The sequence below is a fragment of the Bombina bombina genome, chromosome 1 (genome assembly GCF_027579735.1).
Source record: "Bombina bombina isolate aBomBom1 chromosome 1, aBomBom1.pri, whole genome shotgun sequence".
Taxonomy (NCBI): Eukaryota; Metazoa; Chordata; class Amphibia; order Anura; family Bombinatoridae; genus Bombina; species Bombina bombina.
This window is the reverse complement of record NC_069499.1, coordinates 1,307,370,339-1,307,385,663: the sequence shown is the minus strand read 5'-3', so window position 1 is coordinate 1,307,385,663 and position 15,325 is coordinate 1,307,370,339. Positions and strand designations below refer to the sequence as shown.

Here is a 15,325-nt window from a genome sequence, read left to right as displayed (position 1 = left end):
AAGATAAAGTTGTGGACAGGCACAAGTCAGGCGATGGATACAAGAACATAAGAGTGGTCATTGTGTGTATGTGACAACAATATCACAAATTCTCCACAAATGTGCCTTGTGTGGGTGGGTTGCAAGAAAAAGCCACTCTTCAAGACAGGCCACATGCACTAACGACTGAGCTTTGCCATAACACACCTAGGAGATCCTGAGGCCACATGGAAAAAGGTGTTATGGTCAAATGAGACTAAAATTGAATTTTTTGGCATCAACATCATAAGATATGTCTGGAGGAAATCCAATACAGCTCACCATCAAAATAACACCATACCTACAGTAAAGCAGGGAGGTTGTGATATCCTGTTATAGGGGTGTTTCTCTACAGCAGGCACTACAGCACTTGTCAGGATAGAAGGAATAATGAATGGGGCAAAATACCGTCATTTTCTTAGGAAAATGTGCTGCCCTCTGCCAGGAAGTTGTCAATGGAAAGAAGGTTATCCTTTCAACATGACAATGACCCAAAGCACACAGCAAAAATGACCACACAGTGGTTGAAAAAGAAAAATGTGAATGTCCTTGCATGGCCTAGTCAGAGAGCAGACTTAAACCCCACTGAATATCTGTGGCATGACTTGAAGACTGCAGTCCACAAACGGTCACCATCAAATGTAATGAACTGGAGCAGTTCTGCAAAGAAGTTGCAAAGAAATTGTGCAAAGTTAGTAGATACATATCCCAATAGACTAAAGGCTGTAATTAAAGCAAAAAGTGATTCAACAAAATACTGACACAAGGGGGTGATCCTTTTTCAAACTCAGTGATTCTGTTTTTGTCTGACATGTTGGTGATATATCTTTCACTTGGATGTTATAAGTTGCAACAAAAAACTGTGTCTGTCTTTATTTCAGGTGCAAAGCAACAGAATGTGATTATTTTGAAGGAGGTGATTCTTTTCAATACCCACTGTAATACATATACATTAAATAAATGTATAGACATATTTCATATACCCACAATCCCAACAGCTCATATAGGTGTATTATTGATATGTTTAATTCACTATTGTATTGTAAAAAAAATGGGTTGAGTTTCTGTTGACACGTAAATTTTATTGTAATACAGTACTGTGTAAAAGGATAATTTACATTACACCTTGGATGTAGGTGACAATGCTGCTTTGGATATATCACTGGTATCAGAGAAGCATCGTCACCCACTGAAATGTATGGTAAAGCTTCTCTCTGTGATGCTGCCTTTAAACAGTACTGTCAGCCCTTTTGAATATTTCGCTAGCCTTCTTAACATTGCAACGGTTCCCTTTTGAATATGTTCCCGCCTTGCGATACGTTCGATCATCAGGGCCTCAGTATGATATCTCTAATTTTTGGCAAACGGGGCAGCTCATGCATTGCATTACATTTTATACACACTGTTCTTGGAAACAGTTTAGGGGATCAAATTTTAATAATCTTTGCATTATTATAGGGCTGTTCTTTATGTATATTGACTAATGATAATGGATTCATGTTTGTTCATCCTATATATTGATAAATTATGACAGCACAGGGACCTCATTATTTTTATGTAAGCATACACTGTTATTCCACTAATTATGAATATAACATTAGGATATATATATATATATATATATATATATATATATGTGTGTAAAATTGTGAATATACCCTATGTAAATATATGACGATAAATGTTTTAAGTCACCTCCCCTTTTAACTCCTTTAACCTCTGTTACCCCTTTGGTTACAGTTTTTTCCAGCTTGATTATATATAGAAATGTGCGATTCGTTTCGGATCGATTCGGAAATTCGGTCGAATTCGTAAAATTCGGGATTGACATCAATTCGAATTTCCGAATTAAAATAGTGCTGAATCTACCGAATAAATCCGAATTAGTTCAGATTTATTCGGATTTATTTGGTAGATTCGGATGGCCATGGATTACACTAGTATTGTACAGTATATTAGGTTATATCACTCTGCTATGGGTTACACCTAATATACAGTACATATACTAGTCTAATACACAGCACATCCCACCTAACACTTACCGAAATTCCGAATTTCTGAACCGAATCCAGCCGAATTGATTCGAATCCGAATAAATCCGAAACGAATCCGAACCGAATTGATTCAAATTTTTCCGAATTCGAATCGATCCGAACCGAACCAAATTTTTTCGCCATGCACATGTCTAATTATATATTTTATTTGAATTTTGGGAGCTCACTCTATTAAATGAGGGATCTGATTATATATTTTTGAGGTAAGGGGATCATATGTCCCACTGTAGTACATATTTTAAGGGGGTGCTAGACCTGGAAAACAGATGATTGGCATTTGAAGGAGTCAATCTGGGCTTAACTCTGCAGATAATAAGGCAGTATAAAATGTTAGTATAAAATGAATTGTTTTGCTGGTGTTATCAGTCACATCCAATTAGGCAAAGATTTATAGCAGGGTTAACCTTAAGAAGTCAGCAGGTGAATGTCAAGTTCTGAGAATTAGAAAATCCTCAATTTTCAGAGCTAAATTACATGAAATGAAGGCATAATAAATAATTAAAGTATATTGCAAAGTTATTTTATAACACATGACTAAAATAACTATATATACGAATATCAATTAGCAATCACAGTCTTGTAAATTCCATTATTGAAGTTACAGATCAGTGTCATTCTTATGCCAACCCCTTTTTTAATGGAAAAAAAAAACATTTTATAATGAACTGGCTGTTATGCAAAAATCCAAAATACTTTTGTTTGAATCTTGTTCTAGAATGTAGCAAACAAATGGAACTTTATAGTGAGGCCATAATGCACATTTTGGGCAAGATTATGAGTGAAACGCTAGGTTATGCTCCCGCTCACATGTTAACTCTGCTACAAGTAAGCTTTTTTGCATGCGTTGGGTAGCGTGTGCATTACAAGTTGAGAGTAAAAAGTTTCTGCACAAGCTCTAACCTGACATTTGCAAAAAGTTGAACTTCGAATTTCACAGACACGTTAACGTATTCCCACATAGACTTCAATAGTGCACGAAAAGTGGTAAAAACCCTAATACTCAAAAAGTTGTACAAACCCAATCACATTTTCTCAAGTGCACTAACCCAACATGAAATATTAATATTTCACATTCAGGTGTTCTTCACATAGCAGAATATGTTCTATTTATTCTTTAAATAAAAATAAAAATATTTCTACATGTATCTGATTAAAAAAAATAAAAAAATATATATATATATATATATATATATATATATATATATATATATATATATATATATATATATATATATAATGTGTATATATATATATATATATATATATATATATTTATATAGGTATATATTTTTATAAATTCAGAGAACATATTCCCTTATGCGAAGAACATTGGAATGTAAAATATTTATCTATGTGAATATTACATAAATATGCTTTAACATATTTTTAGCTACTTGAGTGTAAAGGGTTCCAATGTCTCTTGTGTATATGTCAGTAATTGCATATATACACATATTGATAAATACATATATATATATATATATATATATATATATATATATATATATATATATATATATATATTTAAATGGTTTTTATTAGATAGTGTTATTATGAGTGTAACTGTACTTTTAAATGTAATTTTGATGTGTTTTGTGCAACTTTTTAGTTGAGCATAATAGTTAACCAGAGCTATGAAGTCACGCGATCCTGAGGAGCATTAAATTCATTTGCACTTTGTGAATGCATTTAATTTCAACCTGTAACATGTGCACTACTTCCGATGCGCACAAAGAGCCGCGAAAAAGCCCTTTTCGATCATGTACAACTGTTAGTGCGCCACTTGTAATCCAGCCCATTGTGTTAAAACACAAATTTGTTCCAACTTTAATTTATGTTCCTTCATTTGTACAGATACAATGCATACAATTATAGCTATACTTACTCTCCTAAAAGAATAATGGCTTAGTTACATTATGATTAAATGTGTTACATTAAATTTCCTGGTAGCTGCTTTGCGGGGTCCTTGACTTAATGTGTTTCTTTATGGCAATTGTGCAGTGAAGAATATATAGATGGGGTTTAATACATTCTTCACATCCCCTATGAATTAAAATCATTTGAGTTAACAAATAAAATCTAAAGTAAAAGCCAAAATAAATTTAACTAATTCTCTGCCAACTGTGATGTTTTAAAAAGCATTTCATTATTTTGAAATGCATTATAACAGATTGTAGCAAATTTGTATTCCCATAATAATTGTGCTGTAATGATGACGTATAAAATAAGATCCAGTTGCATTATGAATGTGCGCCAAGGAAAGGAGGCGGCAATGCTATATATACACAATGATCTCCAGATTGTATCCTCTCCAGAGCAGTGTCCTTTCTACACCTGTATCAATTTTCAAATATCTCTTATTTTTAGATAGATGCATTCAGAGTTTTCGCTCACCTCCGAATGCGGAAGGAGGTGGCTCTTCGTGCCGCTCGGCTATTTTCGTTCTTGTGTTTATTCTTGTGCAACAGCAACACACTAAAATCTGTGAAAATCCAGATTTTAGCGCGTTGCAGTTGCACAAGGATAAATGCCGAACAAAAAGTCGCCTTCTTCTGTATTCGGAGGTGAACAAAATTGTGGAATGCACGTGTAAACTAATTTTTATTGTACTATTTATGTGTCGATATTATTATTACTATTATTATTGTTATTGTCATTATCCTTTATTTGTATAGTGGCACAACATTTTGTAGAGCTATGTACCCCCTTGGTCATGTATGCAGCATTTGGAAATACGGCAGCACTGTATAAATAAATTACACTAATTCAACTAGTAATAAAGATAAAAATTGTTTCACAAAAAGTGTGATTTAAATTTAAGGGGGAATAATCTATGAGTGATCAAGGATGAGAATGATCAGTAAGGATTGGAGCACATAATTCAGAATCATCTACAATGGTTGGTAATATATGAGAGGAGGAAGGAAGATGGTTGATGCTCCATAAGGGGTGATTAGCTACAATAGAGGAAGGAAGATTGCAAATTGTCTTTCAGGAAAAATTATGTGTGAGATGGTTGTGGCAGATTGTAGAATTATCTGTTAGAGATGATTACCTATGAAGAGCAGTAGAAGAAAGTGGATCATATATAAGAAATAACGATCACCGAATGGGTGTAGGAGGAGTGTAGGTTATCTCTAATAGGCTTTGATTAATGTGCAGGGGTATAGGAGGAAGGCAGATGATGTGTAATTGAAGATGATCAATGAGGGGAATCACAGGTGTGGTGGTACAGGACACAGGTAGGTTATCTATATGAGTAATTACCAGTGAGTGGGTACAGGGTGAAGGTGAGGATAGGTGATCTATATGAGTAATTACCATTGAGTGGGTACAGGGTGAAGGTGAGGGCAGGTGATCTATATGAGTAATTACCATTGAGTGGGTACAGGGTGAAGCTGAGGGTAGGTGATCTATATGAGTAATTCCCAGTGAGTGGGTACAGGGTGAAGGTGAGGGTAGGTGATCTATATGAGTAATTACCAGTGCGTGGATACAGGGTGAAGGTGAGGATAGGTGATCTATATGAGTAATTACCAGTGAGTGGATACAGGGTGAAGGTGAGGGTAGGTGATCTATATGAGTAATTACCAGTGAGTGGGTACAGGGTGAAGGTGAGGGTAGATGATCTATATGAGTTATTACCAGTGAGTGGGTACAGGGTGAAGGTGAGGGTAGATGATCTATATGAGTAATTACCAGTGAGTGGATACAGGGTGAAGGTGAGGATAGGTGATCTATATGAGTAATTACCAGTGAGTGGATACAGGGTGAAGGTGAGGATAGGTGATCTATATGAGTAATTACCAGTGAGTGGGTACAGGGTGAAGGTGAGGGTAGGTGATCTATATGAGTAATTACCAGTGAGAGGGTACAGGGTGAAGGTGAGGGTAGATGATCTATATGAGTTATTACCAGTGAGTGGTTAAATGATGTATGAGAGGGTAAAGCAAAGGTTTGCATAAAGTGCATAGGGTTAATGATCTACAAGGAATGCAAGAAAACAATGGATGACCCAAAGTAATTAATGCTTAACATGTGAACAAACCCTACAGAAGTTAATAATACATAATCATGAACATATTATTCACTCTTCTCCTCAAAATTGTTTTAAAGCAAAATATTAATTTACTGTTTAATATTTGATATTTATTGAAGACTTTTGTATCCCTAATTATTTTTCTTTCCTGATTGAGATAGGGCACACAATTTAAAAAAAAAAATATTTCCAATTTACATCTCTTATAAAACTCACTTGTTATTCTTTCATGAACAGCAAACCTGAGTAGTTAGTAGTTATGTGTGTCTGTATCACTAAATGGCAGCAAACACTGCTGCCATATAGTGTTCTTACAAATGTATAACATTGTTATAAGTGATCTTGAAAAACTGCTGCCGTATAGTGCACCAGATACATGCATACCCCTGAGTCTACCTGCCTGTTTTTAAACAAAGGATTATTAAAAAGAGAGTAAAGTTCTTTATTGTAATAATATTTTCCAATTCTTTTCTAGGAACAGGACCTATTTTTGCCACTGATCCAGTCCTATATGTGTTCCTCTTGATATTTCATCAGCTTGTATACTTAATATTCAACCACTGATGGACCATTTTGTGAATAATTCCTGAATCAACCAAACAACCATAGGATCCTATACATAAAAAAAAATGAAGAAAAAAAAAAAAACATTTGATGAAAGCTGCAGATTAAAGGAAGGACTTAAACAGACTGTATAAAGCATGGAAAATACTACATGGTGAAAAATAAAACAATATTTTTGGAGAACTTACAAAAGAATTAAGCCACACAAAAATGCATCTAATTTCCAAATAAAAAATAAAAAAAAATAAAAGGTCAGAGGAAAGCCTTGCTGTGTGCACGGCAGTTATAATTTCCTATAACGTAACATAAAGAGGCATTTTTTCTTTCTCAGATTTCCTTGTTATTGATTTTGCACGAACTGTTGAACAGTTATTTTTATGATGATATGTAAATTTATTGATTTTAAAGGAATATTTTTCAGTAGAATGTGTTTAAATGTTTTTTGGGTTTTATTTTTTTTTTGTTTTGTTCATTTTGTTCATTTTTTCTATATCCCTTGATTTTTTATTTTTTATTAAGTTATTTCTTTACAAAATTTTCTTTATGATTATTCTGAGACACGTTACCATCGTTATTAATCACCATCAATAATATTTATTTTTAAATAAAGATTGGAAACAAGGTAAGTCAATTTGTTTATAAATAAAACTGTATTGTATAATGCTGAATAAGAGTTGAATAAAATGATTTTGAAATAAGTCTACCAAGCTTGTTTTTGCAAAAAAAAAATAGAAAAAAAAATGCTATTTGTTGTTCATATGTTGTATGTTTTGATATTTACCATTGAATGCCTTAGTATTCTGATGAAAACTCATTTAAACACATTCTTATATGTAATAAGTAACAAATTATGGGCCAGATATCCAGTGGTGTGCTAACAGTTGCACGCAAGCGATATCAGGTTTATCGTGCCATTTTGTGTGAGTCTGAAGTATTACAAGTTTAAAATAAATGCGATCACTTAAACGCAATTGAATTTAGCACACATCAGGTTAGCGCAAACTCAGAGCTCTGGTTAACTGTTACGCTCTAATAAACTGTTGCACAAAAAACATTAAAAATACATGTAAAAGTACAGTTACACTCATAATAACACCAGCTAATAATTTTTTTTTTATTTTTTTTTAAATATTTCACAAAAACGTTATAAAGGCTAAAACATATGATATCTCAGGTGCTAGAAAAAAAACCAAAGGGATTTAACATTGAGATACATACATATACATGTCTAAATATGTATCTGTATATATCTATAACTATATATAATCATGTATATATATAGATAGATAGATAGATAGATAGATAGATAGATATAGATATATATAGGTATAGATAATTACACAAATTACAGCTCCAATACTGGCCAAATATTATTAATCTCATTTTATATTTATCATAATAAATGTTTAGCAACTTTTAAGAAGACAGTAAAGTCAAAATGAAACTTCATTGGATTGGATATACGGTTATTATCAATTTTGCTTAGTTTCCTTGGCTTTTTTTTGTTAAAGAGTAATGCTAAGTGAGCTCAGGAGCGTGCACATTTATCTAGCCAGCAGGCAGCAGTGTTTGCAACAATGTTTATGGCCATGTTATACATAGTTGCAAACTCTGCTGCCATAAAGTGTCTTTAGTATTCTATGGCAGCAGTTTTTTGTATGTATAACGTTGCTACAAACACTGCTATCAGATGGCTAAACATACGTGCGCACTCCTGAGCTCACCTAGGATTACTCTTTAACAAACGATACCAAGAGAACTAAGCAAAATTGATAATAGAAGAAAATTGGAAAGTAGTTTATAATCTTATGATCTATCCAATTCATTTAAGTTTAATTTTGACATTAAAGGGAATTTTTTTTATATATCCATTAAAAATTAATCAATGCACTGCAGAATATCTAATATAAAATAATTTCTCAAACCATTCACCACCATTTTTTTTTTTTAAATTAAACTTGAATTGTTTTGTAGGCCAGCGACCCGCTTGCATAGATCAACCAATAACTGTACAACATACAGGAAGGAGCATCAAGGTTCTGTATTCCAGGGAAAAAACTATACATTTGTAGATTTAAACTACAGGACAAATGGAGAAAATAAAGTGCAATGCAAACCTTTTCACTATGTATAATTAAACATTTTATGAGGATTTTATTTTTGAGTTTAATGTCTCTTTAAGTTGCTAGAAACTGTGCTGTTACTGCTGAGACCCTGCAACCTGCTAGTTACGAAGGTGCAAACCTCTCCTCTAACTCAGATCAGTGGTGCTACATTGCCCTGGGTGTGAGAGTGTGGGGCTGAACAACCATTTGCTTGTGTGAAGATAAACACTGGCAGAGCATGCTGGTTGCTCGCTCTGTAGCATGGTGGGCACGTTCTGTAGCTGGGAACCTTGTCCTCCCGGAGTTTAATAAATTTAACCTATACTGTATGCTCCTGACCTTAGTATGGTGTAAGGAAAGGATACCGATAGAGAGATAAACTACTAGATCAAATGCAAAAAGTTCAAGCAGCACCTCCACTTGTACAAAATATTCAATTTTATTGTACCAAGAGAGATAAACTACATAACTAGTGAGAATAATAAATAATAAAGGTCAGTTTTAACTTTTTTTTCCTTTAATATTATGTTTAGCTTAAAATGCAACTATACCTACTACCCTGCGATCGCCACCCACAAATAATTTGCCTACACATATGAAATTATGCTTTCAAGCAGGGTTTCTTCACTAGAAGCTAATTATGGACTTCAACACTTCACATTTTACACTTCTTATCCCAACACCCCTCTAAACAAGCAACATGTGATCTCCCATATCTACTTATATCACCTTGTTTCCACTTCTAACTCAATCCTCTGTACTCTTGTAACTTTACTGGCTTTCAACATTGTCCCAAAACACTCGCTGACAATCAGAAATACCTCCTCAAATTTTCACTTAATCGTTCCAACCGTGCTATCCTCAATAGCCTATTCTAAAGCTTTTCTACAGAGACTGAGAAAAATCTATCTTCTCTCCTGTGACCTCCACACTATACAGGTTCTCCTAACCATATTCCATGTAATCTCATCTTGCTCTCTACAATACAGATTTACCTGTTTAACCTCTCTCTTCTCAGTGTTACATATCCCTCATTCTCTAACAAAAAATCATCTGATATGTATCTTATATCCCAAAATTGCTGGAAAGACTAGTTTGCACCACCTGACCCATTGTCAGTCTACCAACTTGTTAATTGACCCCTTGCATTCTAGATTGTGTCCACACTTCTCCACTAATACAATACTGACAAAAGATTTGCTGTTAATTAGCATAAAAACCGCAATCACTGGACCATAAACCCTTGTCTCAGACATATTCAACCTTATTTGAAACCTTTTCAAAATATATCCCTTCCTAACACCGAAAATCACCAAAACAGTAACTAACTTTATTGCCCCCTCATCCAACCACCACAAGCCAAATTTTATTTCCTCTGCTTCAATCATCATTCTGTGCTCTACAGGTCTTTTGTATTTCCCTATCCAACAGAACAAAGTCCATAATCCTAACCCACTGAGTGCTTACTAAAACAACAACCTTTATATTTCTAGCTTTTAACTACTCACCTAATTTCTTCCAAAAAAATTATCTTTATTTGCTTTATCAGACTCTTGTTGTCTTTATTCTAAGAAAAATTTAACGCCCTAAAATCTGACACATACTAGGCTAACTAACCTAGCGGCTTGCACATCTCCTTATCCTGTAATAATCTTCAACCCATCCTGTTTAGTCATCATTTAAAATCAGTGATGGCCAACTTCCTAACAAATGGGGCCACAGACCAATATTTCAGACTTTAAGGGCTGCAAATAAATTTATTGCTACACACAAATAATAATATATTTTCTAAAAACGTCTAATGCCATAGGCCCTGAATTAGGTAAGGCCGCAGGGTACACACTTTCTGCAGTTCTCCCCTTTAGAGAGCTTGTTTTATTTGTGGCCACTTTGTTTGCATAGCAACATAATTCCTCAAAACACATATTTTTAGTTTTTCTTTTTCCTGGGGCCACAAAATAATGCCACTGATTATTAGATTTGCTTTCCCCATAGGGACTGCAAAACAAATAGTGCAGAGGGCCACATGTGGCCCATAGGCTCCCAGTTGGACCACCCGTCATTTGAGTGATCCCCTCAATCCTTCCCTATTTAATTTTTTGGGGTCCATTTATTAATGTGCGGGCGGACATCATCTGATATAGAGATTATGTCCGCCGCACATCGATAAATGCTGACAGCATACGCTGTCAGCATTTATCATTGCACCAGCAGTTCTTGTGAACTACTGGTGCAATGCCGCCCCCTGCAGATTCGCCACCAATTGGCAACTAGCAGGGGGTGTCAATCAGCCTGATCGTATTCGATCAGGCGGATTGCTGTCCCCCACCTCAGAGGGGGGCGGATGAATTAAGGAGCAGCGGTCTTAGGACCGCTGCTTCTTAACTTCCGCTTCAGTCGGAAATGAAGCAGAGTGGGACTGAGGCAGCATCTGCTGCTTCATAAATAGAGCCCTTTAAATACATTCTCAAAGTTCATAGACTTTTTCCAACCCATCCATCCTCAATACCCCAATCTATTTTATGTAAAGGTGCCCATAAATAAACCAATTGCCACAAACTCAGAATGATCAATAACTGCATATTTAGGGACATCCTAAAACATTTAATGTGAAAATGGCTTAATGAGTAAAAAGGTGCCCAAATGTTAATCAATTGCTGCATAATTTTGCACAATCCAAGGTTTCCACTATTCAAGCCTATCCTAGAAGTTTTATGGATTTTGGTGTCCCACAAGGCAAATGAGTGACATTAAGCTTGTTTTTGGGGAGCTTAATGTGGCTTAACGTACAAAATTGAACTTAGATGTTAACCAATTTCTCCCAAACCTCCCACAATACATTAATCTATCTAATCAAACATTCTCACAATTTCAGGACATTTGGTCAAACATATCAAAAGTTATTCACATTTAACTATTTATTACAATCCTAAAACATTTAATGTAATCAGCTTAATGTAAAAAGAGCTTAATGTACCAATATGTTCCGAAACATCAACCAATTTCCTTGAAACTTGGCACAACCTCTGTTTTTAACTATACAAGCCTATCCTAGAAGTTTCATGGATTTTGGTTTCCCACAAGGCAAATGAGTGACATTAAGCTTGTTTTTTGGGGAGCTTAATGTGGCTTAAGGGACAGTCAAATTTAAAATTTCATGATTCAGATAGGGCATGCAATTTTTTTTATTTTTTTTATTTTTTTATTAAGCATCAGTGGTTATATTACAGCAATAAAAAAACAGAAAAGAAAGCAAAATTAAACAACAAGATCAACTCTTCATGACAAAGCCAAATCTTAAATATACAATTTTTTAGCCTAGCCACCTGATGCCCCTTTTCTATTTTCTTCCCCCTTATTCCCCATTCTTTCCCCTTCATCTACTATATGAACTAAGGAAGAATTTCCTTCTGTCAAAAAAAGCAGATTTATCATTACTTAACAGAATAAAGTCATAATACCTGTCAGGAAAAAGAAAGAAGACCAGTAAATCTAAACAAACAAACATTCAATACCAGACAATGCAGAACTAAACAAAACAAACACAACACAAAACAAAGCAAAACAACACAAAACGAGGAGAGAAAAAAAAAATAAATAAAATGGCTGCAGGGGGTTACCAGATTCCCAAAAGGACCAGTTCTGTGTTTCGGAATGGGTAGATCATATGTTCAACCTCGTTAGGGGGTAGGGCTTTGATGAAGTCTGACCATTTGGAAAAGAAACTCCTCACTTCCTGATCATTGTGTAGGTTAGTATCTAATTGTTCCATTATGCACTGTTTCTTCAGGCAGTTTTTTACCTCTAAAATACTCGGGGTTACTCTCGATTTCCATTTCTTCAAAATTAAATATCTGACAGCCAGGATTGCTAGGGTAACTATTTTAAGTTTATCCTGGGGAAGGCCAAAATCCTCCACCAGGAAGACTATATTTAAGGGAGATAATATCAGTGCGGAGATGCCCACCGAGTTAATAAGCCAGTATTGAATTTTTGACCAGCAGTTCCTAATTTTTGGACAATACCAAAACATATGGATAAGGTTGGCAGAAGGGTATGAGCATTTTGGGCACTTGTTAAAGGTAGTGCTTCGACATTTAGTTCCCTTCTCTGGGGAGAAATACGTCATGTGCAATAATTTTACATGTGCCTCCCTCCAGGTAGCGGAAAGAGTAACACGAGAAATTGCATGGATTGATAATGTAACTACGGGGGTCACCCCTAGGTCTTCCGCTAATAATGCTGTCCATTTAAACTGCAGTTTTTCCACAATTTCTGGGCCTTTGAGAGAGATCAGTTTTTGATATATGTATGAAATTGATGTGAAGCCATTTTTAGCTATTAAAAGCCAATTTTCAAGTATGCCTAAAGACCAGTCCCAACCGAAGTCACTTATTAATTTAAGAGCAAAATGTTGTGCTTGGAGGTAAGCAAAAAAGTTTCTATTATGAAGATGAAAATCATCTTTAAGAGAGTCAAAGGACCTGATGCATCTATTTCGAAAATCCAGTAGTTGGGAGATATTCGCGAGGCCCAAGGAATCCCATTTGGAAAAGAGAGCTGATTGCATCCCAGCTTGGAATTGTGGGTTGTTTAACAGTGGTAAATAATGTGAGATTCTGGATTGAATCTGTAGCATAGTGCATATCTTTTTCCACATCTGAATTGGGATATAGATGGACTTTATTTTTTTTAAGTCAGGAGAGATTAAATTATTGTTACAATGTAGGAGGACCACTAAAGAATACGGATGGACGATGTTATTTTCAAGATCGAGATTTGTTACATAGTTGGTATTATTTAATCATTCTACCGCCACCCTAGCCTGGAAGACTAGATTGTATAAACGAATATCTGGCAGAGAGAGTCCCCCATACTCTATAGGGAGCATTAGGTTATTTAGAGAGATCCTGGGTTTCCTACTAAAAGAGCGGAGTGCCTAGTTGAAGGATACCAAATCTTTTGTTTTCAGAGTAAGTGGGGTGTTCTGAAGGACATACAAAATTTTGGGGAGGAGGGTCCTTTTATAGAGTGCAATGCGTCCTGACAGAGACAAAGGGAGTTTCTGCCAATTCCTAAGAGCTTCTCTAGCTTTGTTAAGTACCGGAAGGACGTTTAAGTCATACCAGGTGTTGGGGTTAGGGGAAATCTATATACCTAAATACTTGAATGCACCTTGAACTATAGAAAATGGGATAGTTGTACAAGAGTCTCTGGTGTGTTTAAGCCAGCAAAGCTCTAATTTTAAAGTATTTATTATGTAGCCAGAAAAAGAGCCAAATTGGTCTATGATGTCAAGGAGCTTTGGAATATTTCTAGGTGTGTTTGACAAGTATATCAAAACATCATCTGCATAAAGTGCAATTTGCAGCTCCTTTCCCTTAATTTTAATCCCTTCTATTTGATGGCGAATTTGGATAGCAAGAGGTTCAATAGCCACGTCGAAGAGGAGGGGAGAAAGAGGACACCCCTGCCTAGTTCCCCTTCCTAGCCTTATGTCCTGGGTCATGTCACCATTAACTAAGATTCTCGTAGATGCATTATTATATGTTAATAAATAAACGAAGAAAGTTACCTCCCAGGCCGAACTGCTGCAAGGTAAAACACAGATGGTCATAATGTACCGAATTGAAGGCCTTCTCAGCGTCGATAGATATCATCGCCATGTCAGGGGTGTCCTCCCCTCCCGTCTCCCTCAAGTCCAGCATCTTAAAGTATCCCATTGTCATGAATACTTCTCTTATTTTAGCAGATGAGTTTCTTTTAAAAGAAAGCCAGCTTGATATTTATGGATGATAGTGGAGAGCAGGGGCTGAAGTCTATTTGCTAAAATGGATGTGAACAGTTTTTAATCCGTATTAAGGAGTGCAATAGGTCTGTATGATTCTTTTCTATCTGGATCTTTCCCCTGTTTTTAAATAAGGGTTGTATAGGATGCAACAAATTCCTTGGTTGGAATATTGCCAGAGATGTAAATGTCATTGAAGAGTGAGGCTAAATGCCCAGTTATCTCGGATGCCAGTATTTTATAGAACTCGTTCGGGAGTGCGTCGGGTCCAGGGGCTTTGTTAGAGGACAGTCTTTGGATCATTGTGGAGATTTCTACTTCAGTAAAAGGAAATTGCAATGTTTCCAGCAACTCAGGGGTCAAGGTTGGAAAGACTATTTTATTCCAAAAATGTTCTCTCTGTATGTTATTAGAGACTTTAGGGGTATATAAAGACTGATAGTATTCTGTGAATTTATGATAGATTTTATTATAGGGGAGCCTCTTTCAGCTTTCACCAGGTTTGCCAGAAGCTTCCCTGTTTTATTACCAAAATGGTATAATTTGGCCTGTATCTTAAGGTCTCTCTGAGTGCTTTTATAAAGCAAGAGGGAATCTCTTTCTGCCAGTGCTTTATTGTACCTAGACCAATTTTCAGGTGTTTTATATAAAATATAGCGATTATATGCATTTGTAACAGCCCTCAATACTTCACTTTCCCTCTTTTTTTTTTTTATTTGTTATTTTTATTAAAGATTTTAACAATAACAATTTTCAC

The 15,325-nt window shown here is 35.3% G+C and overlaps 1 protein-coding gene across 1 annotated transcript in view; it reads left to right on the top strand.

Annotated features, from left to right (window-relative positions):
• The window catches only part of VSTM2B (V-set and transmembrane domain containing 2B), a 209,027-nt gene extending 201,870 nt beyond the window's left edge, over positions 1-7,157 (top strand). The window contains exon 5 of the mRNA XM_053695150.1: positions 6,587-7,157. Coding sequence (XP_053551125.1) covers positions 6,587-6,675 — 89 coding nt within the window. The 3' untranslated portion in view covers positions 6,676-7,157. The remainder of the gene's footprint in view (positions 1-6,586) is intronic.
• The last annotated feature ends 8,168 nt before the right edge of the window (positions 7,158-15,325 follow it).